The sequence below is a fragment of the Ursus americanus genome, chromosome 18 (assembly GCF_024610735.1).
Source record: "Ursus americanus isolate L20-20 chromosome 18, mUrsAme1.1.p, whole genome shotgun sequence".
Taxonomy (NCBI): domain Eukaryota; kingdom Metazoa; phylum Chordata; class Mammalia; order Carnivora; family Ursidae; genus Ursus; species Ursus americanus.
The window spans coordinates 899,887-924,556 of NC_142144.1; the positions used below are offsets into that span (position 1 = coordinate 899,887).

Consider the following 24,670-nt stretch of genomic DNA (forward strand, 5'->3'; position numbering starts at 1 on the left):
GTTCATTCACAAGGGACACAGGGAATTCTCACAGCGGTGGGACAGCCCACCTGCAGCCCCCCTCACAAGCGCCCACGCCTCCCTTAGGAGCCGTGGGTCAGGAAGCACCTGGTTGGGCCAGAACTCCGATTCTTGAAGACTCGAGGGCAGATACTGCCCGCCATGCACAGGTGGGATCTCCACCAGGGCTGAGCTGTCCTCTCCGCCCGTGTGGGCGGCTACACCCTTCCAGCCTGGCAGTGACCCTGAGGACCGGGACCTGGCTCTGACGTCCAGACGAAATTCCTGCCCCCAGCACTTCTGCGCGGGCGCGTGGAGGTGATGCGCCCCCTCAGCATCCCCTCGGGGCGACCTGGGGGCCAGTGAGCACCTTGGGGCGCCTCTGCGGGAGGGTTCCAACGGGGGTGCTGCGTGCCGGCCAGATGGCCCTGGAGAAGAGCGCCCCCGGGGTGGGGGTGAGTGGGGGGCTTAGATGTGAACTCTGGGGCACGTCACTTCAACGCCGGGCGAGATGGGGACAACCGAGGAGGCCTCCGTGGCTGGCGGGGTGGAGCTCCAGGAACCGCCTGGGAGGGCGGCGGGGGTTCCGGACGCGGCTCGGGCGGCAGGAGCAGCGCGGCGCCTTTAAGCGGGGGAGGTGCGGGCGGGGGGCGGGCGCAAGCGGCTGTCACCGCGGCCGCCGGGGCGGAGCCAGCGCGGAGCTCGTCCCGGACGCCCCAGACCCCGCCCCGCGCGGGCGATGCCGAGCGGCGCGGCGGGCGGCGGGGCCGGCGGGGCGCGCAGACGAGCGGGCCGCGGCGCGAAGGCGGCCGGAGCGCGGCCCCGCCATGGGCTTCCTGCACCAGCTGCAGCTGTTGCTCTGGAAGAACGTGACGCTGAAGCGCCGGAGCCCGGTGAGCGACCCCGCGCGCCTCCCGGCCTGCCCCGAGCCGGAGGTCGCGCGCACGGGGGCCGGCGGCGCGCTTTCCGCGCGCACGTGCGTCCGTGCTGGGCGCGCGCAGACCCCGGGAGGGCCCCGGGGGCGGCGGGCCCGAGCCCCCTCCCCGCCGGACCCCGCCCGCCCTTGCCGGCTCCGGCCTCCGGGGAGGGGGCTCGGCCGTGCCCAGCCCGCGGCCCGCGCCCGCTGACAGTCGCTGTGCTCGGCTGAGTCACTGGATGGGCGCCCTGCGCGGTGCGCTCTTCGGGGCTAGCCGCTCGGGTAGGGGGGCGGGCTGCCCTAGGACTCTGGGGTTGCGGGAGGCCCTCATTCCCGGGACAGAGGGCTGGCACGGGAGACTCTAGCCCAGAAAGTCCTTGGTTTCTGGGCCCAGCCCCCCTGGAGCCCCTGCAGGGACCCTGCCCCTTCCCTCCGTGCACCACCCTTCTGCCCTTGGACAGACACCTCTCCCCCTCCTCCTCCTCCTCCTTCTCCTCCTCACCCTTCCCGCAAGTCCGCTAGACCTTGCTCCTGCTTTCTCACCAACGGGAATGTCCTTGCTGTGCCAGCACTGGCCAGTCTGCATCCCTGCACCCTTTTGTCCTTTGGGGCAGTCCTCCCGAGGCTGATCCACCCTCTGATCTTCCCAACCCCAGCCTCCTCTGGGAGCCAGGTCCTGCTGTTTGGAGCTGGGACCACCAAGCGACACAGTCCTCTGTCCTGTACCTGGGGCAGCTAGGGGCCTGCAGGACACAGCAGCTGTCAGGGACAGAAGCCGGGTGAGGAGCCAGCCTGAGGCCCTGTGGATGTCATCATGCTGGCCCTCACCACTCCTGCCCTGGGCACGGCAGGGGCATCTGCGGTCGTCCTGCCGACAGCAGCACAGGCACCAGAGAGGCCCGGGCAGCTCGGCTTTCTGAACAGGCCGTGGGGATTTTCCACAATGAGGCCCAGAAAAGGCTGGGGTCCAGAGTGGGGGGCCGGAGGAAGCATCTTCTTGCCCACCTGGGGCCTGAGAGTCTCCTCTCCCACCTGACTCTGAGTCCCCTTGGGCTGATGAGCTCCTGCCAGGGTCCCTCCTTGAGAAGGGCTCTGAAGAGCCTAATGAGAAACCCAGGACTGCAGACAGGCCAGGGTGGCCATCACCACGGCCTGGCAGGAGTCCCCTGGGCACCTGAGCCTGGCGGGGAACCAGGGTTGGGTACACTCCCTGCCCGCGTGCCTAGGGCTGGCTGGCACTGGGTCCCATGGATCAGGCCCGCAGCCTCTGCTGCAGCTCCCCCTGCTTCCGATTTTGGGTTACAGGGGACACCAGGGCAGGGCTTGGGGGGGAGGGGATTGGGATGTGGGCATGCATTAGTATTAGCCCCAGGGTTCTGGCAGTAAGGGCCCCCCAGGGGCTGGGAGCAGAGGCTGGAGTGATGGCCTCTATATCCACTGGGGACCTCAAGGCTCAGGGAAGGGAGCAGTGGCTTGTGGGGCACCTGGCAAGCAGGTGGGAGGTGTGGCCCCCACCTGCTAGGTCAGGCCTTCCCTAGAATCTTCTCGTGCTCCTGCCCAGCAGCACTGCCAGGAGTGGTTGGGCCACATGGAGTTCCTCGGCCTGAGGCCACAGCAAAGCAGAAATCCCTCCTCCGGGATGGCTGAGGCCTTGCTGGGCTTGTGCCACGGGGCAGGGGCTGGGGCTGGCCAGATGTCTGGCACACTCCTGCTGGCCCCCCACTTTCTGGGGAGAGTCTTGGGCTTCCGAGTCAGACCTGTGGTCTTGGCCAACAGAGGTTTTGCTCTGCGGGCTATGCTCCCCCCAGAAAGCTTGGTTTGGAGGGCAGGAACCAAGGACTTCTGTGCCTGGGTTTCTCCATCTGCGAGTGTCACCTGTCCCCTCTTAGCGGGGGCTGCTGTGGCCTCATCACTGGGTAGAGTCAGGTCCTTCCATCCTCAGTTCTGCTCTGTTCTCCCCTTGACACAGCAAGAGGTGGCTCAGGCCCAGAGTGAGCACCCAGGCTCCAGGAACATGGGGGCACTGGGCTAATCTCAAGGGACCAGGGTTTGACCACTTTGCGGGCCCCTGGTGTGGTGCCCAGATGGGGCTCCCACGTGGGGCTGAACCTGTGCCTGCCCGTAACCAGATGCCCCTCTGGCCGCCCGCCCGCCCGCCCGCCAAGCAGGCCTCCCTCCTCCCAGCAGCTCTGTGCGGCCGTTGCTATAGTGATGAGGAGGTAGCCGTGGCCTGTTGCTGCAGTCACACGGTTGAGGTGCCCAGTGGCAGGGCGGCTGTGGGTGGGGCTGGTACCTTGGCCGTGACGCCGGCCTCCTGCATCGAGTGCAGCCACCTGGCTCCGTGTGTGTGTGCGTGTGGCACAGGTGTCTGTCCCTAGCCCTGGTGGGTGCCCATGGTGCCTCCTTGGCTAGCCCTGGGCTGGATCCTGGCTCGGGGAGGGGGTGGAGGCTGGCACAGAATGGGGCGGGCGTGGGGTGCGGACACACAGTGGGGTGTTCCAGACCACAGAGCGCTATTGTCAGAGCACGGTAAACAACAGCCGCTGTTCCACGCCAGGGGCCGGGAGCCTGGGCCGTGGGCCAGAGTGCCACTGGGGTGGGGGCTCTGGAGTCTGTTTTGGGGGAGGGTGAGGATGAAGGAAACCTGGTCCTCTGAGAAGAGCTGGTGGGGGTGAGGGTCAGAGTGTGTCTTTGGGCTGGGGGGGGGCACAGAGCAGCTGGCCCGAGGTCCTCTTTCCACCTTCCCTCCCTGAGCTAGGAGAGGTGGCGGTGTCACAGATGGTGACAAGTCCTTCCGTTTTCCAGGCGAAACAGAGGGAAGCCTGGGGCTCTGGGGCCCCTGGCATTCCTTTCCCACTCAGAGCAGGTTCCGCCAGGGCTCACCTTGCTGCCCAGCCGGGGGTCCAGTCCAGTCCAGCCTGGACTCCCAGCAGGAGCAGTCCCGGGACTAGAGAAGAGTTGTGGGAGCGCAGGCAGGGCAGGCAGGGCTGCCGAGCCCACCTGAGCCATGTGGGATGAGGGCACGGGGTCAGGGCAGAAGCAGGCGCCTGTGCCTCAGGGGCTCGGGGCAGACAGACGGCTGAGCAGATTTTCCTGGTGGTGCAGAGCCCTGGGCTAGAGTCATGCCATCCCTTATCCAGGCCTTGTTCTCCTAGGCTCTTTCGTGGAGTGTAATGGTGCTGTCATAGTGAGGAGGGCTGACCCTGGGGGAGTGTGGGCGCTGTAGCTGGGGCCCAAGACCACCTGCAAGATCCTAGGCAGGAGAAGATGGGGAAGGAGAAACTGAGCTGGGCAGATTCATGGGTCAAAGTGGACCACAATATGACTGGTTTGTCCCTGCTGGCAAATCACTGTGGCACACAGAACCTGGGCTGGGGGCGTGGGAGAGCGGATTTGCTTGGGCCAGACAACACTCACGCTCTCACCCACCGAAAAGGCCCTTGAAGAAAGGGGAGGCAAACTCTGTTGGCCCTGAAGGGCCTGGGTTGAACTTTTGTGGTCCCTGTGGGGGCTATGTGGGGTGCAGGCTGGGCGGGGGTGGCCATGCTTGCCAGGAAGACATCTATCTGTCTGGGGAGAAGAGGGCTCGGGTCTGTCCTGTTCAGCCCCAGGCAGCTGGTGTGGGAGGCCAGGCTACCCGGGGCTGGTGGCCTTACTCAGCCCACCCTTTCCAGTGGGTCTTGGCCTTTGAGATCTTCATTCCTCTGGTCCTCTTCTTCATTCTGCTGGGGCTTCGGCAGAAGAAACCGACCATCTCTGTGAAGGAAGGTGAGTGTCCTTGGGTGGGGGGGCGGGGGGAATGGGGGGCCCAGGGCACAGCTGGGCGGGCAGGGTTGGGCAGGCAGCCCTCGCTGCATCACGCGTGCTTGTCCTGGTGCACGTGACCACACACGTGTCCCAGCTCCCACGCTGTCCTGGCGCGGTCCGTGTGCCCGCTCCCCCGCGTGGTCCCTGACCATTCCTCCTGGCTGGGCTTGAGGACAGGGCTGGCCATGGCGGCCGTTCCTCACTGTTCTCCTCTGTTCTGTTTTGCCCCTCCCCCGCATGGTCTCTTGTCCTCCTCCCGGGCCTGCATGCAGTCTGTAAGTGAGAGGCCCCGCCCCCGCTTGCATTAACAGCCTTTCCTGGCCTGGCCGTGTCCCCGCAGAACCCCTTGCCCACTGTCAGAGACAGCTAGCGTACTGGGGGATGGGGGGCGGTGGCTACCGACGGGGGCCTGGGCCACGGTGGCTCCCCGGTCAAGCTTCTGGGGGGGTGTCCATCTCTCTGTGGGGTCGCCTGGCCCTGCCTTGCAGGGCTGGGGCTGGGTCACCTGGCTGCTCTCCCCTCAGACCCCCATGGGCTCCTGCATTCTCTCTGCTAACCAACTGGCCAGAGAGGTCAGAGGTCACTGCCCAGTGAGGGGCCCCAATTGCTCCGCTGGGCTCTGTGGGCAGTGACACACCTGAATTCTTAGGGACGGTGTCAGGCATTTTGGCCTTGGCTGGCTGAGGGAAGAAGGACACCCTGGGAGTTGTGGGGAAGGGATGGCCAGACACCCTTTGACCTCTGACCTTCTGGGGTCGTTTGCACCAGAACTCTTGGCCCTCTGCCCCCTGTCTGCTGCCTGAAGCTGCTCTTCCTCCCTGACTTTCTCTAAATTTCTCCATTTGGTCTTCATCTCCCTCCCCTTTCTTGACTCCTTCCCTGTCCTCTCCTGTCTCTGCCCCTTGGGCCCTCTCACCTGCCCCGACCGCCCCCCCTGCAGCTTTCTACACAGCAGCGCCTCTCACCTCTGCTGGCATCCTGCCGGTCATGCAGTCTCTGTGTCCAGATGGCCAGCGAGACGAGTTTGGCTTCCTGCAGTACGCCAACTCCACGTGAGTGTCCCCCTGCCCCTCCCTCCCCCCCCGCCCCCCTGCAGAGGCCAGTGGCTGACCTCGATGGTGGTGCAGGGTCACTCAGCTGCTGGAGCGCCTCAACCGTGTGGTGGAGGAGGGCAACCTATTTGACCCGGCACGGCCCAGCTTGGGCTCGGAACTCGAAGCCCTGCGCCAGCACCTGGAGGCTCTCCGCTCGGGCCCGGACACCTGGGACAGCCACTTGGACAGACCTACAGGTATGCCCTGGGCAGCGTGGGCTGTGCCTATGCTGGGGGGCTTGAGGCCCCAGCTCTGGTGTCAGCTTGGTCAAACCCCAGCTTGGTCACTTCTGGCCGTGGGGCCTCCATCCGAGCCGTTGCTCTGCGTTCCTGGGGCACATGTGCCCAGGCGGACCCAGCCAGGCTGCCCTCCGTGGTGGCTGAGTCTGGTGTGGGCACCTCAGCTCGGCATCTGTTCCGGGTGCCTTGACCCTGGGCTCAGCTGGCCCTCAGTGCCGTCCTTCTGCCTGTCCAGTGTCCTCCTTCTCTCTGGGCTCGGTGGCCAGGGACCCGCGGGAGCTCTGGCGTTTCCTGGTGCAGAATCTGTCGCTACCTAACAGCACGGCCCAGGCCCTCCTGACTGCCCAGGTGGAACTGCCCGAGGTGAGGTGCGGCCGGCGTGCCCGGCGAGCGTGTGTCTCTTCTTGGGGTGGCTGCCGGGCCTGGGGCAGTCCTCTCTGTCCTTCCCTGCTTGTAGGAATGGAGAGCAAGGAGGGGGATGCGGGGCTCTGGGGCCCCCCCTGGCCTGATCCACGCCCCCTCTACACCCCAGGTCTATCACCTGCTTTTTGGCCCTTCGCCTGCCCTAGATGTGGGGACAGGACTCCCCAGGGGTCAGGAGCCCTGGAGCCACCTGGGTAGCAATCCCCTCTTCCGGATGGAGGTGAGAGGACCTGTTAGTGGGATGGGAACACGCCGCCTGCCTCTGGATGGGTGTTTCTGCCTGAGAGGGTGAAGAAAGGGGCCCCCTTGATAATTCCGAGCTTCTCCTAGGGTTGAGGGAGGTCCCTGGGAGTCTGTGGCTGGCATTGGGAGAGGGGAGGCAGGATAGTGATGTGTGTCCACACCCCCACACTCCCACTGCCCATCACAGCGCCCAGGCTATCTCAGACCTGGCGCAGGGGGTGGGGCAGGGGGAGACCTGAGGCCTTCTTGGGCTAGGGCCTTCATTTCCTCTTGGTTGAGGTTCCTTCCCAGCTGTTCCCCTGCACCCCGCCCCCAGGAGCTGCTGTTGGCCCCTGCCCTCCTGGAACAACTCACGTGTACACGGGGCTCCAGGGAGCTGGGCCGGATCCTCACTGTGTCCCAGGGTCAGCAGACAGCGCTGCAGGGCTACCGGGATGCTGTCTGCAGTGGGCAGGCTGCAGCCCGTGCCCAGCGCTTTTCTGGGCTGGCCGCTGAGCTCCACAACCAGCTGGATGTAGCCAAGATTGCCCAGCAGGTGAGGGCCTGCCTGCGTGCCTGGTGGCCCACGGGTTCACGGCCTGGGCTGGAGCAGATGCTGGGGCTCCTTGGGCCCAAAGCTGCGAGTGGGGTGTGCCTGTGGTTGGGTAGGTTGGGTGTCCCACACACCCCCAGTGAGCTATGCCCCACGTCCTCCCCCTAGCCGGTGCTCCCCTGCCCTTCAGCCACTCTCATCCCAGCCTGTGCCCTCGTCCTCCACCCCTGACCTTCACATCAGTCCCCGGCCCCTGCTCCCTCTCCGGGGCCTGCATCTCCCCATGTGCCCCATTTCCCCTCAGCTGGGCCTGGACGCCCCCAACGCCTCGGCTCCCCGGCAGCAGCCGCCAACCCCGCAGCGGCTGCAGGCGCTGCTAGAAGACCTGCTGGACGCCCAAAAGGTTCTGCAGGACGTGGACGTCCTCTCGGCCCTGGCCCTGCTGCTGCCCCGGGGCGCCTGCGCCCGTCGCGCGCCGGGGCCCCCAGCCGGCGGCCCAGGAAGGACGGCCAACGGCACCGGGGCTGCGGGGGGCGCGAGCTCCAACTCTACGGTGGAGGAGGGCGCCCCGCCCGCTGCGGCTCCGGCCTCCTCCGACGCGCTGCAGGGCCAGTGTTCCGCCTTCGTGCAGCTCTGGGCTGGCCTGCAGCCCATCCTGTGCGGCAACAACCGGTAGGTGGGCGGAGGGGGGGGAGGGGCAGGAAGACAGGTAGGGGCGGGGCTGACCTCGAGGCGGGCTTTGACCCCCCCACGCACCTGGCGCCCTCCCCGAATCCTGGCTCCACGCCCCCCCACCCTCATCCTGAGGTTGTGCCCTGTCCGCTCGTGAAGCCCCGCCTCCAACCCCAGAACCCCGCCCTGATCCCCATCGCAGACCCCCCCCAAGCTCCGCCCCTAACGCCCCGCCCCCCGCGCTAGCACCATCGAGCCCGAGGCGCTGCGGCAGGGCAACATGAGCTCGCTGGGCTTCACGAGCAAGGAGCAGCGGAACCTGGGCCTTCTCGTGCACCTTATGACCAGCAATCCCAAGATCCTGTACGCGCCCGCGGGCTCTGAGGCAGACCGCGTCATCCTCAAGGTTCGCCAGTCTGGCGCGTTGGGGGCTTGAGCTTCTGGGGCAGAAGCTGAAGGAGCTGGGCAGAGGGACTCTGCAGGCGGGGGACCCCTGTGCAGACTGGGGTCAGTAGAACTGTCACGGGAGGGGGCTGCGGCCCTGGCACTTGAGCTTTGGCTTGGCTGAGTCGGGGCGGACCGATGGGGGGGTACGTTCCAGGTGCAGGGGCACTTGGGGGCACCTGTGGGGGTGCACTGGACGGGCTGGTGAGGGGCAAAGTCCTGGCCTGGCTGGGAATGGCCAGGGCCAGCAGCGCTGCTTTGGATAGAGAACAGGCCACATGGGGCCAGCTGAGGGCAAGATATCTGGCCATTCCAGGGGAGAAGCCCTGTCTGGGAGAAGTATAAATTAGGGCTGGAAATGGCCCAGGAAGGGGAGAGCTTGTGGAGGGATCTCTAGGATGAGTGTGGGGGGAGAGGAGGGCCAGGTGTCAGGGCTGTTCGAGGGACATGTGGAGAAGGGCCCAATGGAGGAGCCGGGAAGGCACAGCTGGTGAATTGGGGAAGTGGGAAGCCATGCTGCCCTGCGAGCTGTGGCAGAGCCAGTTCTATGGGGTCCATTGCAGGAAGGCCGGGAGGGGAGGGTTTCCAGTGGGCCCGTGGGAGTCTGGCCACAGCAAGATTGGCTGTTGGTGAGGACCGGCTTGGGGGGAGACAAAGGAGTGGAGAACCCCCTTGCTGGCTGGGATTTTCCCACGAGCCCCATGACCCATGCCCTCACCCTCTGCAGGCCAACGAGACCTTTGCCTTTGTAGGCAATGTGACCCACTACGCCCAGGTGTGGCTCAACATCTCCGCGGAGATCCGCAGCTTCCTGGAGCAGGGCCGGCTGAGGCAGCATCTCCACTGGCTGCAGCAGGTGCTGGGGGCGCCGGGTGGGAGTGGGGGTGGGGCCCGTGTCCTGGGCCACCCTCCGAGCCCATCCTTCCTCCCCAGTATGTGACAGAGCTGCGGCTGCACCCCGAAGCCCTGAACCTGTCCCTGGAGGAGCTGCCGCCCGCCCTGCGTCAGGACAACTTCTCCCTGCCCAATGGCTCGGCCCTCCTGCAGCAGCTGGACACCATCGACAACGCGGCCTGCGGCTGGATCCAGTTCATGTCCAAGGTGGGGTGGGCGAGCCCCACGGGCTCCGCTGGTGCCCAGGGCCGGCTCCAACGATACCTCTCCCCCAGGTGAGTGTGGACATCTTCAAGGGTTTTCCCGACGAAGAGAGCATCGTCAACTATACCCTCAACCAGGCCTACCAGGACAATGTCACCGTGTTCGCCAGTGAGCTGGTCCCCCTAACCCCTGCTCTTCTACCTCTCCCCCCATCCAGCCCCAGTCTCCAGTCTGTCTCCATCACAGCCCTCCCCTACCACTTTACCTGCCACCTGTGCGGCTTCCCTTCTTCACCTTCACCCCACCTTGGCCCCACCTCCTCCCTGCTCCAGCCCCTGGTCCTGCCCCCTGCTTCACGCCCAACCCTTCCCTGATCTCCAACCCCGGCCCCCCGCTCCTCCCCGGCCCCGCCCCTCACTCCCCAGCACGGGCCCAGCCCCTGGTCCTGCCCTCTCCTTCACGCTCCGCCCCTTCCCTGATCTCCAACCCAGGCCCCGGCCCTCACTCCCCTAGCCCCGCCCCCAACGGGCCCCGCCCCCTTGTGCCCCTGCCCCTCCCTCCCTTCATGCCCTTAGCCCCCCGTCCCCCCCCCCCCGCAGCCAGCCCCCCCCCCCCCCCCCGCTCTGGCCCTCCACCTGCCCCTCGTGTCCCCAGGCGTAATCTTCCAGACCCGCAAGGACGGCTCCCTGCCGCCCCACGTGCACTATAAGATCCGGCAAAACTCCAGCTTCACCGAGAAAACCAACGAGATCCGCCGGGCCTACTGGCGGCCGGGGCCCAACACCGGCGGCCGCTTCTACTTCCTGTACGGCTTCGTCTGGATCCAGGGTGAGGGCCGCTCCTGGGGCTGCGGGGGTAGGGCCCGGCCGCCCCTCCCCACGGCTGACCGCTCCTGCCCGCAGACATGATGGAACGCGCCATCATCAACACCTTCGTGGGGCACGATGTGGTGGAGCCCGGCAACTACGTACAGATGTTCCCCTACCCCTGCTACACGCGAGACGAGTGAGTGTGGGGGGGACTGGGGGCTGGGCTCAGGCTGAGCCCCTCCCCTCACGCCGCTGCCCCGTCCCCAGCTTCCTGTTTGTCATCGAGCACATGATGCCACTCTGCATGGTGATTTCCTGGGTCTACTCGGTGGCCATGACCATCCAGCACATTGTAGCAGAGAAGGAGCACCGGCTGAAGGAGGTGGGGGTGCCGGGGTGGGGGGACTGAGGGGGGCAGAGGTGGGGGAGGAATGGGCAGAGGGGAGGCTGCGGGCACCTGTCCCTCCCCGGGGCCTGGCTGGCAGGGCGGAGGCCAGTCGCTCCTTCCTGGTGTCCCGTCCCAAGTGCTGAGGCCTCCTGCCCCAGCCCGCTGCCCATGCCCACAGGTGATGAAGACCATGGGCCTGAACAACGCGGTGCACTGGGTGGCCTGGTTCATCACTGGCTTCGTGCAGCTGTCCATCTCCGTGACGGCGCTCACGGCCATCCTCAAGTACGGCCAGGTCCTCATGCACAGCCACGTGCTCATCATCTGGCTCTTCCTGGCCGTCTACGCCGTGGCCACCATCATGTTTTGGTGAGCGCCGTGCGGCTGGCAGCAGGCTGGGAGGGAGCCTCGCTTGGGCCCTGGCAGAGTATCCCTTGGATTCACCCAGAAACACACACCCCGCTTGGAGCTGCTCTGTACCCCAGGAGGGACGTGCAGGGAGGGCTTCGGGCTCTGCGCCAAGGGTCCGGTGTGGCTGATGGCCCGTGACCCCCCGCCCCAGCTTCCTGGTGTCTGTGCTGTACTCCAAGGCCAAGCTGGCCTCGGCTTGCGGCGGCATCATCTACTTCCTGAGCTACGTGCCCTACATGTACGTGGCGATCCGCGAGGAGGTGGCCCACGACAAGATTACCGCCTTTGAGAAGTGCATTGCGGTGAGGGTCATGGGTGGTTGCGGTGGGAGTGGGGTCCAGCCTCCTTCCCCCGCTGACACCACTGTCCCCGCAGTCCCTGATGTCCACGACAGCCTTCGGCCTGGGCTCCAAGTACTTTGCCCTGTACGAGGTGGCCGGCGTGGGCATCCAGTGGCACACATTCAGCCAGTCGCCTGTGGAAGGCGATGACTTCAACCTGCTCCTGGCGGTCACCATGCTGATCGTAGACGCGGCCGTCTATGGCGTGCTCACGTGGTACATTGAGGCCGTGCACCCAGGTACCAGCTGACTCTTTGGAGGGGGAAGGGAGAGGGTGTGTGGTTCCCTGAGTGGAGGGACAGCAACTCCAGGCCCTGGGTCAGCCTCCCTTCCGCTCCCCCCACCCCTAGGCATGTACGGGCTGCCCCGGCCCTGGTACTTCCCACTGCAGAAGTCCTACTGGCTGGGCAGTGGGCGCACAGAGACGTGGGAGTGGAGCTGGCCGTGGGCACGCGCCCCCCGGCTCAGCGTCATGGAGGAGGACCAGGCCTGTGCTATGGAGAGCCGGCGCTTGGGTGAGGCGGGTGCCGGGTGGTGGCTGGGGCAGTCACTGGGTTTTGGGGGGCCCAGGGCAGCCTTAGCTGACCCGCCGCCCTGGTGCAGAGGAGCTGCGGGGCATGGAGGAGGAGCCCACCCACCTGCCGCTCGTGGTCTGTGTGGACAAGCTCACCAAGGTCTACAAGAACGACAAGAAGTTGGCTCTGGACAGGCTGAGTCTGAACCTCTACGAGAACCAGGTGGTGTCCTTCCTGGGACACAACGGGGCCGGCAAGACAACGACCATGTGGGTGTCAGGGCACAGCCCTAGCCAGGTGGGCAGCGGGCTGGGCTCCCTGCAGGAGGTGGGGGTCGTGACCCTGCCCGCCCACCCAGGTCAATCCTCACCGGCTTGTTCCCGCCGACCTCGGGGTCGGCCACCATCTACGGGCACGACATCCGCACGGAGATGGACGAGATCCGCAAGAACCTGGGCATGTGTCCGCAGCACAACGTGCTCTTCGACCGGCTCACGGTGGAGGAGCACCTGTGGTTCTACTCGAGGCTCAAGAGCATGGCCCAGGAGGAGATCCGCAAGGAGATGGACAAGTGGGTGGGCTGGGGATGGGCCGAGGGGCCGGGGCCGGCCGGGGCCCGGAGGCCACCCGGAGTGGCTGGCTCCCGCGGTCCAGGCCCCACACGCCCGCTCCCACCCTGTCCTGCCCTCAGGATGATAGAGGACCTGGAGCTCTCCAATAAGCGGCACTCGCTGGTGCAGACGCTGTCGGGCGGCATGAAGCGCAAGCTCTCCGTGGCCATCGCCTTCGTGGGCGGCTCTCGCGCCATCATCCTGGACGAGCCCACCGCGGGCGTGGACCCGTATGCTCGCCGGGCCATCTGGGACCTCATCCTGAAGTACAAGCCGGGTGAGCAGGGCGTGGGGCGGGTGTGGGTGGCCCCACCTGGCCCCCCCAGCCCAGCGCCCTGACCGCGATCCTGGGCTCCCCCAGGCCGCACCATCCTGCTGTCCACCCACCACATGGACGAGGCCGACCTGCTCGGGGATCGCATCGCCATCATCTCCCACGGGAAGCTCAAGTGCTGTGGTTCTCCACTCTTCCTCAAGGGCGCCTATGGGGACGGCTACCGGCTCACTCTGGTCAAGCGGCCTGCTGAGCCTGGAGACCCCCAAGGTCTGTGCAGAGGCTGCCTGAGCCGGCCTGGGGCCCCCCTACCCCAGGACCCCTTCTCCAAGCCCAGTGAGCTTACGGGGTGGGCTCCCGCTGCTGCCTCAGTGAGCCTAGCGTGCCTGGTCGGGCCTGGGGCTCCCCCTTTTCATGCCTCCTCTTGACCTGTCTGGGCCTCGTGGAGGCTCCCCCTCCACCAGCCCCCGAGTACAGCTCCTCTGCGTTCTCCTACCTTCCTAGAGCCAGGGCTGCCAGCCAGCCCCCCAGGCCGCACCCAGCTGAGCAGCTGCTCAGAGCCCCAGGTCTCCCAGTTCATCCGCAAGCACGTGGCGTCCTGCCTGCTGGTCTCCGATACGAGCACAGAGCTCTCCTACGTCCTGCCCAGCGAGGCCGCCAAGAAGGGGGCCTTCGAGCGTCTCTTCCAGGTGTGGGCGGAGTGGGCTCAGAGGGGGTCCCTTCCCACTGTGGGGCGGAGCAGGCTCAGAACGGGGGGACCCTTCCTGCTGTGGGGTGGAGCGGGCTCAGAGGGGGGTTCCCTTCCCGCTGTGGGGTGGAGCGGGCTCAGAACAGCGGCCGCCGGGGGCAGGCGGTGTCCCTGTGGGGCCCGAGCCGCAGCGGGTCACACACAGCCCTGTCGCAGCACCTGGAGCAGAGTCTGGGCACGCTGCACCTCAGCAGCTTTGGGCTGATGGACACCACGCTGGAGGAGGTGTTCCTTAAGGTGTCAGAGGAGGACCAGTCTCTGGAGAACAGCGAGGCAGGTGAGAGGTCCCAGAGCTGCTCATCAGTCCTGCCCCTCTCCACCCCCACCCCCTCCCCGGGGCCTCAACTTGGGCTGGGGCTGCTCACTCTGCCCCTGTCTCGGGACCAAGGGCTCTGGGTGGGAACAAGGGGCCACGATTCCCTGCCAGGCTGACTCTGGGGCTGAGGAGCCTGGGCAGGGAGGTGGCCATGGGACTTGGGGCTCCCCAAGGCGAAGTGGGGCTGAGGGTCTTGGGCGGGTGGGTGAGCAGGGGGACCGGGGTCCCAGGCAGGCCTGAGCCCCGCTTCTCCCGTCCCTGGCCCCTCTGCCGCGGCAGACGTGAAGGAGTCCAGGAAGGATGTGCTGCCGGGGGCGGAGGGCCCGGCCTCGCCGGGGGAGGCGCACGCTGGCGGCCTGGCCCGGTGCACGGAGCTGGCACAGTCACAGGTGTCCCTGCAGTCCGCATCCTCTGTGGGCTCTGCCCGTGGCGACGAGGGAGCCACCTACGCGGATGTCTGCGGCGACTACCGTCCCCTCTTTGACAACCTGCAGGACCCCGACAACGTCAGCCTGCAAGGTGGGGGGCGGCCGGGCGGGGCTGGGCGGGGTCCCTGTGGGGGGCGCGGAGCCTCCTGCTCAGCCCCCACTCCCTGTGCAGAAGCCGAGGCGGAGGCCCTGTCGAGGGTCGGCCAGGGCAGCCGCAAGCTGGAGGGCTGGTGGCTGAAGGTGCGCCAGTTCCACGGGCTCCTGGTGAAGCGCTTCCACTGTGCCCGTCGCAACTCAAAGGCGCTCTCCTCCCAGATCCTGCTCCCCGCCTTCTTCGTCTGCGTGGCCATGACCGTGGCCCTTTCCGTCCCTGAGATCGGTAGGGCTGCCGGGCCAGGCAGAGGGACATGGGGGCCAGCATCCCACTCTGGTGGGACTGGCTCTTCCCCACTCCTGAACCACCCGCTCTGGGCCTGGACATTATGTCCAAGACCGGCAGGCGTTCTGCGGGGCTTGTCTGGGGCTCAGGCATCCTTGGGACCCAGACCCCAAGCTTGGACCCTAAGGGTCTTGGGAAAGAGGGACCTAGGCCTGGGGGCCGCCAGTAGGCAATGAGGACCTGCTCAGGCTCCCCACGCACCCCTCCAGGTGACCTGCCCCCCCTGGTCCTGTCACCCTCCCAGTACCACAACTACACCCAGCCCCGCGGCAACTTCATCCCCTACGCCAACGAGGAGCGCCAGGAGTACCGGTGAGGCCGCGTGCCAGGCAGCCGTGGCGAGCAAGGGCTGGGTGAGAGCGTGGAGATGGGTGGGCATCTCCCCACCCAGACTCATACTGCGGGTTCCCCCAGATTGCGACGGTCTCCAGACGCCAGCCCCCAGCAGCTCGTGGGCACGTTCCGACTGCCGTCGGGCGTGGGCGCCACCTGCGTGCTGAAGTCTCCCGCCAACGGCTCCCTGGGGCCCATGCTGAACTTAAGCAGCGGCGAGTCCCGCCTGCTGGCCGCCAGGTTCTTTGACAGCATGTGCCTGGAGTCCTTCACGCAGGGGCTGCCGCTGTCCAATTTCGTGCCGCCCCCACCCTCACCCGCCCCGTCCGACTCCCCTGTGTCCCCAGAGGAGGACCTGCTGCAGGCCTGGAATGCTTCGCTGCCCCCCACCTCTGGGCCAGGTAGGGGCCCACCAGGCTGCCTGTGGGGGGGGGCAGGGGATGGCGCGGTCCCGAGCTGACGGTACCTGCCGTGCCCACAGACAACTGGACATCGGCGCCCTCCTTGCCCCGCCTGGTGCGGGAACCTGTCCGCTGCACCTGCTCTGCGCAGGGCACTGGCTTCTCCTGCCCGGGCGGGGTGGGCGGGCGTCCACCCCAGATGCGGGTGGTCACAGGAGACATCCTGACGGACATCACCGGCCACAATGTCTCCGAGTACCTGCTCTTCACCTCTGACCGCTTCCGGCTGCACCGGTGAGCCGGGTGGGCGTTGCGTGCCGGCTGTGGGCAAGGGGGCAGCCCACCCGCTGCGTGCTGGGCCTCACCGCCCCTCGACCTGCCTGCCCAGGTACGGGGCCATCACCTTTGGCAATGTCCAGAAGTCCATCCCGGCGTCATTTGGTGCCCGGGCCCCGGTCATGGTGCGGAAGATCGCCGTGCGCAGGGCGGCCCAGGTGAGCGGTGCAGCCCCAGGCCCTGCGGCCCCCGGCTCTCGCCCGAGGTGGGCAGGAACCCACGGGGCTCTTAGGGCACTTCTGGGTCCTTCCAGGTTTTCTACAACAACAAGGGCTACCACAGCATGCCCACCTACCTCAACAGCCTCAACAATGCTATCCTGCGCGCCAACCTGCCCAAGAGCAAGGGCAACCCGGCGGCCTACGGTGAGCCTGCGGGGGTAGGGGGCGGGGCGGGGGCGGGGCAGGGCGGGCAGGTCCCTGAGGCTGCCGTCCCCTGTGCCGTAGGCATCACTGTCACCAACCACCCCATGAACAAGACGAGCGCCAGCCTCTCCCTGGATTACCTGTGCGTACGGGGCAGGGGGCGGGGGCTCTGCCGCAGGCCGGGGTGCCAGGCAGGGGCTGACGGCTGCCCTGCCCCCAGGCTGCAGGGCACAGACGTGGTCATCGCCATCTTCATCATCGTGGCCATGTCCTTCGTGCCGGCCAGCTTCGTGGTCTTCCTGGTGGCCGAGAAGTCCACGAAGGCCAAGCACCTGCAGTTCGTCAGCGGCTGCAACCCCGTCGTCTACTGGCTCGCCAACTACGTGTGGGACATGGTGCGCCCTCCAGACGGCGGGGGGGGGGGGAGGGGTGGCGGTTCCCGGTACCCCTAGCCCCCTGCCGTCCCGTGACCCTGTCTCCTGCCAGGCCCGCCAGTCCTGCCCCCGGGGCCCTCCCCCAGCCCGGGGCCCCTCCCCCCGCTCCCGGGCCCTCACCTGCCGGTCCTGCTCCCACAGCTGAACTACCTGGTCCCGGCCACCTGCTGCGTCATCATCCTGTTTGTGTTCGACTTGCCGGCCTACACGTCACCCACCAACTTCCCTGCCGTGCTCTCTCTCTTCCTGCTCTACGGGTAAGGGGGAGCGCGCCGGGGAGTGGGCCGGGGTGGGGCGGGCCAGCTGCTGACCACTGCACCCTCCCCCGCAGGTGGTCTATCACCCCCATCATGTACCCGGCCTCCTTCTGGTTCGAGGTTCCCAGCTCGGCCTACGTGTTCCTCATTGTCATCAACCTCTTCATCGGTATCACCGCCACCGTGGCCACCTTCCTGCTGCAGCTCTTCGAGCATGACAAGGTGGGGCAGCGGGCTGCAGGGGGGGCAGCGGGGCACAGCGGGCAGCGGGGTGGCGGCGTGGTGGGGCCCGGTGGGCAGCAGGGCACAGCGGGGTGGCAGGGCAGTGGGGCTGCAGGCCATGGTGGGGTGGCGGGGCAGCGGGATGGCGGGGCCGCGTGGCACGGGGGCAGCGAACACGGTGGGAGGCAGGGCAGCGGGGTGGGGGCACAGCGGGCAGCAGGGCAGTCGGGTGGTGGGGCACAGCAGGGAGGCAGGGCCCAGCTGGGCCCGTGACCCCCTGTGACCCTCCAGGACTTGAAGGTGGTCAATAGTTACCTGAAAAGCTGCTTCCTCATCTTCCCCAACTACAACCTGGGCCACGGGCTCATGGAGATGGCCTACAACGAGTACATCAACGAGTACTACGCCAAGATCGGTGAGCCGCGGGCTGGTGCTGGGCGGGCTCGGCGGGACTTGCCGGCGTGGGGCGGGCCCCCGGCACAGGCCCTGAGCCGGCTGCCCCACAGGCCAGTTTGACAAGATGAAGTCCCCGTTCGAGTGGGACATTGTCACCAGGGGGCTGGTGGCCATGACGGTGGAAGGCTTCGTCGGCTTCTTCCTCACCATCATGTGCCAGTACAACTTCCTGCGGCAGCCACAGTGAGTTGGGGAGTGCCCGGGGGTGTGGGGGCCATAGCAAGTTGGGGAGCGCTGGGCGATGGCACTGCCCGTGCTGTCCCCGCAGGCGCATGCCAGTGTCTACCAAGCCTGTGGAGGACGACGTGGACGTGGCCAGCGAGCGGCAGCGAGTGCTGCGGGGGGATGCTGACAACGACATGGTCAAGATTGAGAACCTGACCAAGGTGGGCCCTGGGCTGGTAGAGCGGCCAGGTGGGGGCGGGACCCGGGGGCGTGTTTCCAGGCAGGGGCGGGGCCCCGTGGGGGGCGTGGCTCAAGGGCCGGCCCGCGCTGAATGGGTTGATCCCTCCCCTACGCCAGGTGTACAAGTCCCGGAAGATCGGCCGCATCCTGGCGGTGGATCGGCTGTGCCTAGGCGTGCGTCCTGGCGAGTGCTTTGGCCTCCTGGGCGTGAACGGCGCCGGCAAGACCAGCACCTTCAAGATGCTGACGGGTGACGAGAGCACAACGGGGGGCGAGGCCTTTGTCAACGGGCACAGGTGCAGGCGGGCGGGCGCCTGGGCGGGCGGGGCGACTGTGGCCGCCGGTGCTGATGGCACGGTGTCCCCAGCGTGCTCAAGGAGCTGCTCCAGGTGCAGCAGAGTCTGGGGTACTGCCCGCAGTTCGACGCCCTGTTCGACGAGCTCACAGCCCGAGAGCACCTGCAGCTGTACACGCGGCTCCGCGGCATCCCCTGGAAGGACGAGGCGCGGGTGAGGGGCGCCCGGGCAGGGGAGGGGCTGACGGGAGGGCCGGGCCCTGATGTCCGTTCTCGCCCCCAGGTGGTGAAGTGGGCCCTGGAGAAGCTGGAGCTGAGCAAGTATGCGGACAAGCCCGCGGGCACCTACAGCGGGGGCAACAAGAGGAAGCTGTCCACAGCCATTGCCCTCATTGGGTACCCCGCCTTCATCTTTCTGGTGAGCCGGGGTGGGGGTCGGCCCGACCGCTCCCCTCCGCTGGGCCGGGGTGGGAGGCAGCCAGTGGGCCAGCTGGGGTGGGCGCCCTGCGGTGGCTGAGCCTGCACCGCCCCCAGGATGAGCCCACCACAGGCATGGACCCCAAGGCCCGGCGCTTCCTCTGGAACCTCATTCTCGACCTCATCAAGACGGGGCGCTCGGTGGTGCTGACTTCGCACAGGTGTGTCCCTGCCCTCGCCCCTCCCCCACTGCTCGGCGCCCAGTGCCCCGCCCCCCACGCCAGCCCCTCTCTGCCACAGCATGGAGGAGTGTGAGGCCCTGTGCACACGTCTCGCCATCATGGTGAACGGGCGCCTGCGCTGTCTGGGCAGCATCCAGCACCTGAAGAACCGGTGAGCCGGCGGGGCCAGCGTGGGGCGGCGGACTGTGGGGCCTGTGGCAGGTGGGGGACGGGCTGCCCTGGTGGCTGGGGACCCGGGGCCACAGGCCTGTCCCGCAGGTTTGGGGACGGTTACATGATCACGGTGAGGACCAAGAGCAGCCAGAATGTGAAGGACGTGGTGCGGTTCTTCAACCGGAACTTTCCAGAAGCTGTGCTCAAGGTGGGTGGGGCCCCAGGGTTCGGGCTTGGGGGCCCGCTGGGCGGCCTCTGAGCCCTGTGCCCCCCCAGGAGCGTCACCACACGAAGGTGCAGTACCAGCTCCAGTCGGAGCACATCTCACTGGCTCAGGTGTTCAGCAAGATGGAACAAGTGGTGGGCGTGCTTGGCATTGAGGACTACTCCGTCAGCCAGACCACCCTGGACAACGTGAGTGCCCCGGGTCTGGGGCATGGGGCTGGCTGGGCTGCCCCCGCTCACCCACCTGCCCCCGCCCACCAGGTGTTCGTGAACTTCGCCAAGAAGCAGAGTGACAACCTGGAGCAGCAGGAGACAGAGCCGCCCTCGGCCCTGCGGTCACCCCTGGGCCGCCTGCTTAGCCTCTTCCGGCCCCGGTCCGCCCCCACAGAGCTAAGGGCACTTGTGGCCGATGAGCCCGAAGACCTGGACACAGAGGACGAGGGCCTCATCAGCTTCGAGGAGGAGCGGGTGAGCCGCGTTCGTAGGGTCCGTGTGGCCAGCGGGCTCAGGCTGTGCGTGAGGAGAGGCGTGGGGAGGAGTCGCCTGGGGATTTTTGCGGTCCTGAGCTCAAGGGGACGGAGGGGTCTCGCTGATACTTAGGGCTAAACACGGGAGGCCCTGGGCACGGGCAGATACACAGTCACTGCAGACCCCGCAACATTGTGCAAACCCTGAGGGCCTTCAGAGATAGGCAGAGCAGAGTAGGGGGAGCGGAGCCTGGGGACAGGGGACAGCTGGAAACACTGCAGCCACCAGCCTGGGCAGACAGAGGCCACAGGAGGCTTCACCACTGAGGAAGAGCTCCAGGGAGACGGAGGAGGGCTACCCGGTCCCAGACCCAGGGTGGGTGGCTGGGGGGGATTGTGGACGCCTCCCCAAGCCCGGCCGGCCTGCCTGCCGTCTGCCCACCAGGCCCAGCTCTCCTTCAACACGGACACACTCTGCTGACCACCAGGCACTGGCTGAAGGACATGCAGTGGGGACAGAAGTCAGGCGGTGGCCGCGGCCTCACCCGTGCCCCCAGCGCCCGCCCACAAGGCCCTGGAATGGGAGGTCCAGGACCAAGGGCTTCATGCCCCCTCCAGCCCCTCACCTGTCCTCAGCCCTGCCTGAGGCCACTGCGCTGCCCTCCCCTGATCGTGCCAAAGGTTGGCCTGGCCCTGGGCTGCGCACACCCTACCCTCACCCTGCTCTGCCTTAAAGCCTTGGGGTCTGGCCGGCCCCTAGTCTCCGCCCCTCCAGCTCTGCCCACCGCCCCTCAGGCCACTGGGGTGACACAGGCCACCAGGTGCCACCAGACTCTGCTGGCCAGGCCTGACCTCCTGAATGGGCTTTTCGCTGACCCCCCCCAGTACTGATGGGCTGGTCTGGGCTGAGAGTGGGGACCGGGGTAGGTCCTGTCCCCAGGCCCTTATTTATTTTGCTTTAGGAAGAGGCTTCCTCATCTTGCTCTCATGCAGGGAGGCCCCCAGCTGAGGGAAGCTGTGCGCATGGGCCAGGGAGGGGCTGCCTCCAGGTGGTGGGCCGGGTGGCAGGAATGGAGAAGCTGGCTCCACCGGCCGACAAGGGGCCGGACCCCCTCCCCACCCTCCAGCTGCCATTGCACACCCACCAGCTTGGCCCCCTGCACACCCACCCGCCCGGGAGCCGGACCTGTACATAGCGCACAGTTGTTTGTTTTAAATAAATAAACAAAAAAGCCCATGCAAGCCTGCGTGTGTGGAGTGGGGTGTTGGGGTGAAGATGGGCCCCCTTGATGCCAGGGTTATGGTCTCTGCCTCACGGGCACAAATGCAATGTCCCTGAGCACTGAGCCCAGGGTGAAGAGAAGGTGACCGGGTTAGCCTGGAGGAGGGGGTGGGGCCCCTCATCCCTCTAAACAGCTGTTGGCACAGATGGGGAAACTGAGGCAGGGGCCGTCCATCACTCCCCTCCCCTGCCCCACCCACACAGCCCGGACTCCCTGCCTGGAGGCAGGTCCTGAGTGGGCTCTTTTGTGCCATGTTGCCCACCCTGGGGGTGTGCGCTCCCTGCCACCTTCTCCCCGACCCCTGAGCCCAGGGTCCACTGAGGGCCCACAGGCCGGCTGTGTGTTCTGGACTGTGTCCATCTCATCCAGGATGGGGGCCTGCAGGAGGAGGTGACCTCTAGGCTGAGACCCAAGTCCAGGAGGGGATGTGTGCAAAGGTTTGGGGCAGTGCGGAGGCTCCCAGGAACGGGGCGGGGGGGTGGGCCGGGCTTACAGCAGTGGACTTGAAGACAGGCCACAAGGAAGGCCATAGAATCAGCGCCCCTCGAGCATGGCCATGGTTGTCTCCCAGCAGAGACCCCTTCAAGGGGACTGGAAGGGACACAGAAGACTCCCTAGGACGATGGAGGTTCATGTGAACAGCTTCTCAAAACCCTTTTACCCCGGTGCTGGGCGGTGGTTTGCAAATGGTGGTTTTCTTTTTTTTCTTTCTTGTTTTTTAAATATTTATTTATTTATTTTGAGGGGGGAGGGGCAGAGGGAGAGAATTTCCAGGCAGACGCCCGGCTGTGTGCGGATTCCCACACCCTGAGATTGTGACCGGAGCTGAAACCCAGGGCCAGACGCTTAACCGACTAAGCAGACTCCCCCAAAACGGCAGTTTTCTAATTATTTCATCCTTTGTGTTTATTAGCTGGCATTTTTCCAAGGATCTCCACTTTCAGAAATACGTCACTGTGGATTCACGGGTTTTTAAAAAACCGACATGTTGTTCACTGCTGTCATCTTCAAGATTTTTTTTGTAAAGATTTTGTTTATCTGTTTGAGGTAGAGCACTGGCAGGGGGCGGAGACAAGGGAGAAGCAGGCTCCCGGGTGAGCAGGGAGCCCGATGCGGGACTCGATCCCAGGACCCCGGGATCATGACCTGAGCCGAAGGCGGATGCTTCACCGACTGAGTGACCCAGGCGCCCCATAAAGATTTTCTTATTGTGGGAAAATACACTTAATATTTACCGTTTTAACCACTTGTAAGTGTATAATTCTATGGCGGTCTTTTTTATGCTCTAACTGGATTCAGCCAGTGGGAACTCCTCCGTGGTGGTTGTGTCCTTTTGACTTGTCCTGGAGGGTTTTTTGGAGACTTCCTTTCCGTTACCGTGTCCCGCTCTGCTTTGTACGTCCCCGCCTGTCTGGATTCGGCCGTTTTCCAAGGAGCCCTGGTTCCTCTCGGTGGAAGGGTATTTGGAACCCCTCTCTGGACTCCGGGTGGGCTCACGTGTCTCTCTCAGTGGGCAGAGCCAGGAAACACCTGTCAGCGTTCCTGCCACGCCCCCACTGCCGCGGGCCCCCTCCCATCCCCCTACAGGTCCGAGTCTCCTTTCAGAGCCGACTGTTAAAATGTGGCTGGGAAGGGGCCACAGCCAGGGCTCAGGGGTTGGAGGAGGCCAGGGCCTGCAGCTCCAGGGACTGCGGGCCAAGATTCCACCCCCCGTCCCCAACCCCGTAAGGAAGGGAAGGGTGTGAGAAGGGCACAGCAGGCCGCTCTGTGGATGCCATGTGGGCGCTGGCAGGGTTTGCTCCGCCCACCTATGTCATGGGCCAGTTAAGGCTGGTGACCGTGAGCTTCTGGTCTCGTTCGTTTAAAAACATGGCCTTTGAAACCATGGCAGGAAATTCAAACGTGTCTGAGGATGTTCTCTTGGCTTTTTTCAGAAGGACAGGAGCATAGTGGACGGACACACAGTGATGCGGTGGTTTTCAGCTGGGGGGAGGGGTTCTCTCACTGGTCCCTGAGTTACCGCAAACAGCTGCTTCAAACAACAGCAACGTATTCCCTCAGTCTGGAGGCCAGAGGCGCAAGAGGGAGGTGTGGGCAGGGCTGGTTCCTTCAGGGGCTGCGGGCGAGGGTCTGGTCCATGCTCTGCCAGCTGCTGGTGCTTTCCTGGGGACCCTCCTTGTAGCACCTCCCCCCCACCCATGCACGTCTGTGTCCAAATCTCCCATTTACATGGACACAGTCAGACTGGAGTAGGGTCCCTCCTGATGACCTCACTCTAACATGGTGACTTCTGTAAAGGCTCTGAGGTGCTGGGAGCTAGGACTTTCAAGGTGAAGGGCGGGGGCACAAGCCAGCCACGACGCCACTGAACCGAGACTAGAGAGACTCACCTGGTCTGTCCTCTCCTGCGAACTTACCAAGACTCTCCCGCACACCGGGGCGGGGGGGCTTGCCACCCAGGGGGACAACGTGGACCTGTTTATATGTCCCTCGTGCATTCCCAGGGACACTTGTGGGCGGGTTCCCAGGTGGCTGAACCGTCTGGACGGTTTTGCCAGCCGACGGGGCGACCGGAGCAAAGCGTGCTCACACCCTTGATGAGTCCGTGGGTAATGCCCACTGCAGCCTGGGACCCGGTCTTGGCCTCGCTCGACTCTCGGAATAAGCGAGAAGTGAGACACACTCCCACGCACAATGCTCTGAGCCCCTGCTCACTGGGGCATGTCACGCTTCTCTACAGATGCGTAAGGCTGTTTCAGACACACAAAACCCCACGGCCGTTGGAGAGCACCTGCAGGTGTGGCGGGGCCTCGGGCCCCTTCCTCGGGCTGTGGCGTGTGCGCCCGGGAGGCGGATGGCACATGAGCCCCCACCGCGTCGCGGAGGAGCAGCAGGGGTACTGGTGCCCCGGTCGTCTGTCGGGCCAGCACCCGGGCTGTGCCCGGGAGCCCTGAGCGGCCTGGGGCCCCGGGGGAGGAGGCAAAGGCGCGGGCGGGGCGGAGCCTTTGCAGGCCCCTCCCTCGGGGCACGCCCCCCCACCCCAGGGGTTGCGGGCGCGGGGCGGAGGAGGCGCTGGCAGGGGCGGAGCAGGCTGGGGGTGTGTGCACACAACGTCCCCTCGTCGGTTCCTTCCAGCCAACGGCGGGGGCGGCAGACCCATCGGTCAGGAGGTTGAGGCTTCTAAGCCTTCTCCCCGTGCTTCTTTTGAAAGGCTAAGAAGGGGAAAAGCCTGCCCGGAACGCCATCGGGAGGGCAGGAGTGTGGGGTCAACTGACCACGGACACCCGAGCCGGCCCGCAGCACTCCAGGAATGTGGCCCGGCCGGGGGGTGGGGCTCTGCCTGACCGAACTCAGTGGTGGGAGGGGCGTCCCTTCCCGGGGTGGGGGGGGGAGGCAGATTGGGAAACTGAGGCTGGGGTCAGGCTGTTCATTTCTCCTACCCACTCCCCAGCTTTCTGGGAGGGGACCCTGACAGACAACAGGTGTTCACTGCAGGGAGGGCTGTGGGGTTCATGGCAGGAGTCATTCTGATCCAGAGCTGTCCTCTTCCCAGACTGGCACCCTCCTCTCCCTGCCTCCGACTCCGTTGGTCTCTGCCTCCATCCCACACACCCCCTTCAGGCGCTGGGGT

At 66.0% G+C, this 24,670-nt stretch overlaps 1 protein-coding gene across 1 annotated transcript; it reads left to right on the forward strand.

Moving 5' to 3' along the window:
- Positions 1 to 720: 720 nt before the first annotated feature.
- On the forward strand, positions 721 to 20,998 carry ABCA2 (ATP binding cassette subfamily A member 2). The gene is made up of 48 exons (XM_045803754.2): positions 721 to 893; positions 4,591 to 4,684; positions 5,664 to 5,775; positions 5,851 to 6,014; positions 6,292 to 6,419; positions 6,589 to 6,699; positions 7,039 to 7,257; positions 7,559 to 7,926; positions 8,173 to 8,332; positions 9,098 to 9,226; positions 9,304 to 9,471; positions 9,540 to 9,636; positions 10,123 to 10,296; positions 10,371 to 10,473; positions 10,545 to 10,659; positions 10,844 to 11,034; positions 11,228 to 11,378; positions 11,452 to 11,656; positions 11,768 to 11,932; positions 12,021 to 12,201; positions 12,291 to 12,503; positions 12,624 to 12,820; positions 12,905 to 13,087; positions 13,322 to 13,506; positions 13,722 to 13,842; positions 14,161 to 14,400; positions 14,482 to 14,688; positions 14,958 to 15,060; positions 15,163 to 15,482; positions 15,563 to 15,776; positions 15,871 to 15,976; positions 16,072 to 16,183; positions 16,265 to 16,325; positions 16,404 to 16,578; positions 16,759 to 16,874; positions 16,949 to 17,096; positions 17,388 to 17,511; positions 17,603 to 17,735; positions 17,821 to 17,938; positions 18,075 to 18,253; positions 18,325 to 18,466; positions 18,536 to 18,670; positions 18,787 to 18,890; positions 18,970 to 19,062; positions 19,170 to 19,272; positions 19,341 to 19,478; positions 19,551 to 19,757; positions 20,202 to 20,998. The coding sequence occupies exons 1-48, from the start codon at positions 828 to 830 to the stop codon at positions 20,235 to 20,237; spliced, it is 7,314 nt and encodes a 2,437-aa protein (XP_045659710.2). The 5' UTR covers positions 721 to 827; the 3' UTR covers positions 20,238 to 20,998.
- Positions 20,999 to 24,670: the final 3,672 nt, after the last annotated feature.

Excerpts from the sequence above, each read along its gene's own strand:
- ABCA2 (XM_045803754.2), top strand. The coding sequence starts at position 828 with ATGGGCTTCCTGCACCAGCTGCAGCTGTTGCTCTGGAAGAACGTGACG. Across the intron at positions 8,333-9,097 it reads CAGACCGCGTCATCCTCAAG|GCCAACGAGACCTTTGCCTT; the intron begins GTTCGCCAGTCT and ends CACCCTCTGCAG. Across the intron at positions 14,689-14,957 it reads CCTTTCCGTCCCTGAGATCG|GTGACCTGCCCCCCCTGGTC; the intron begins GTAGGGCTGCCG and ends GCACCCCTCCAG.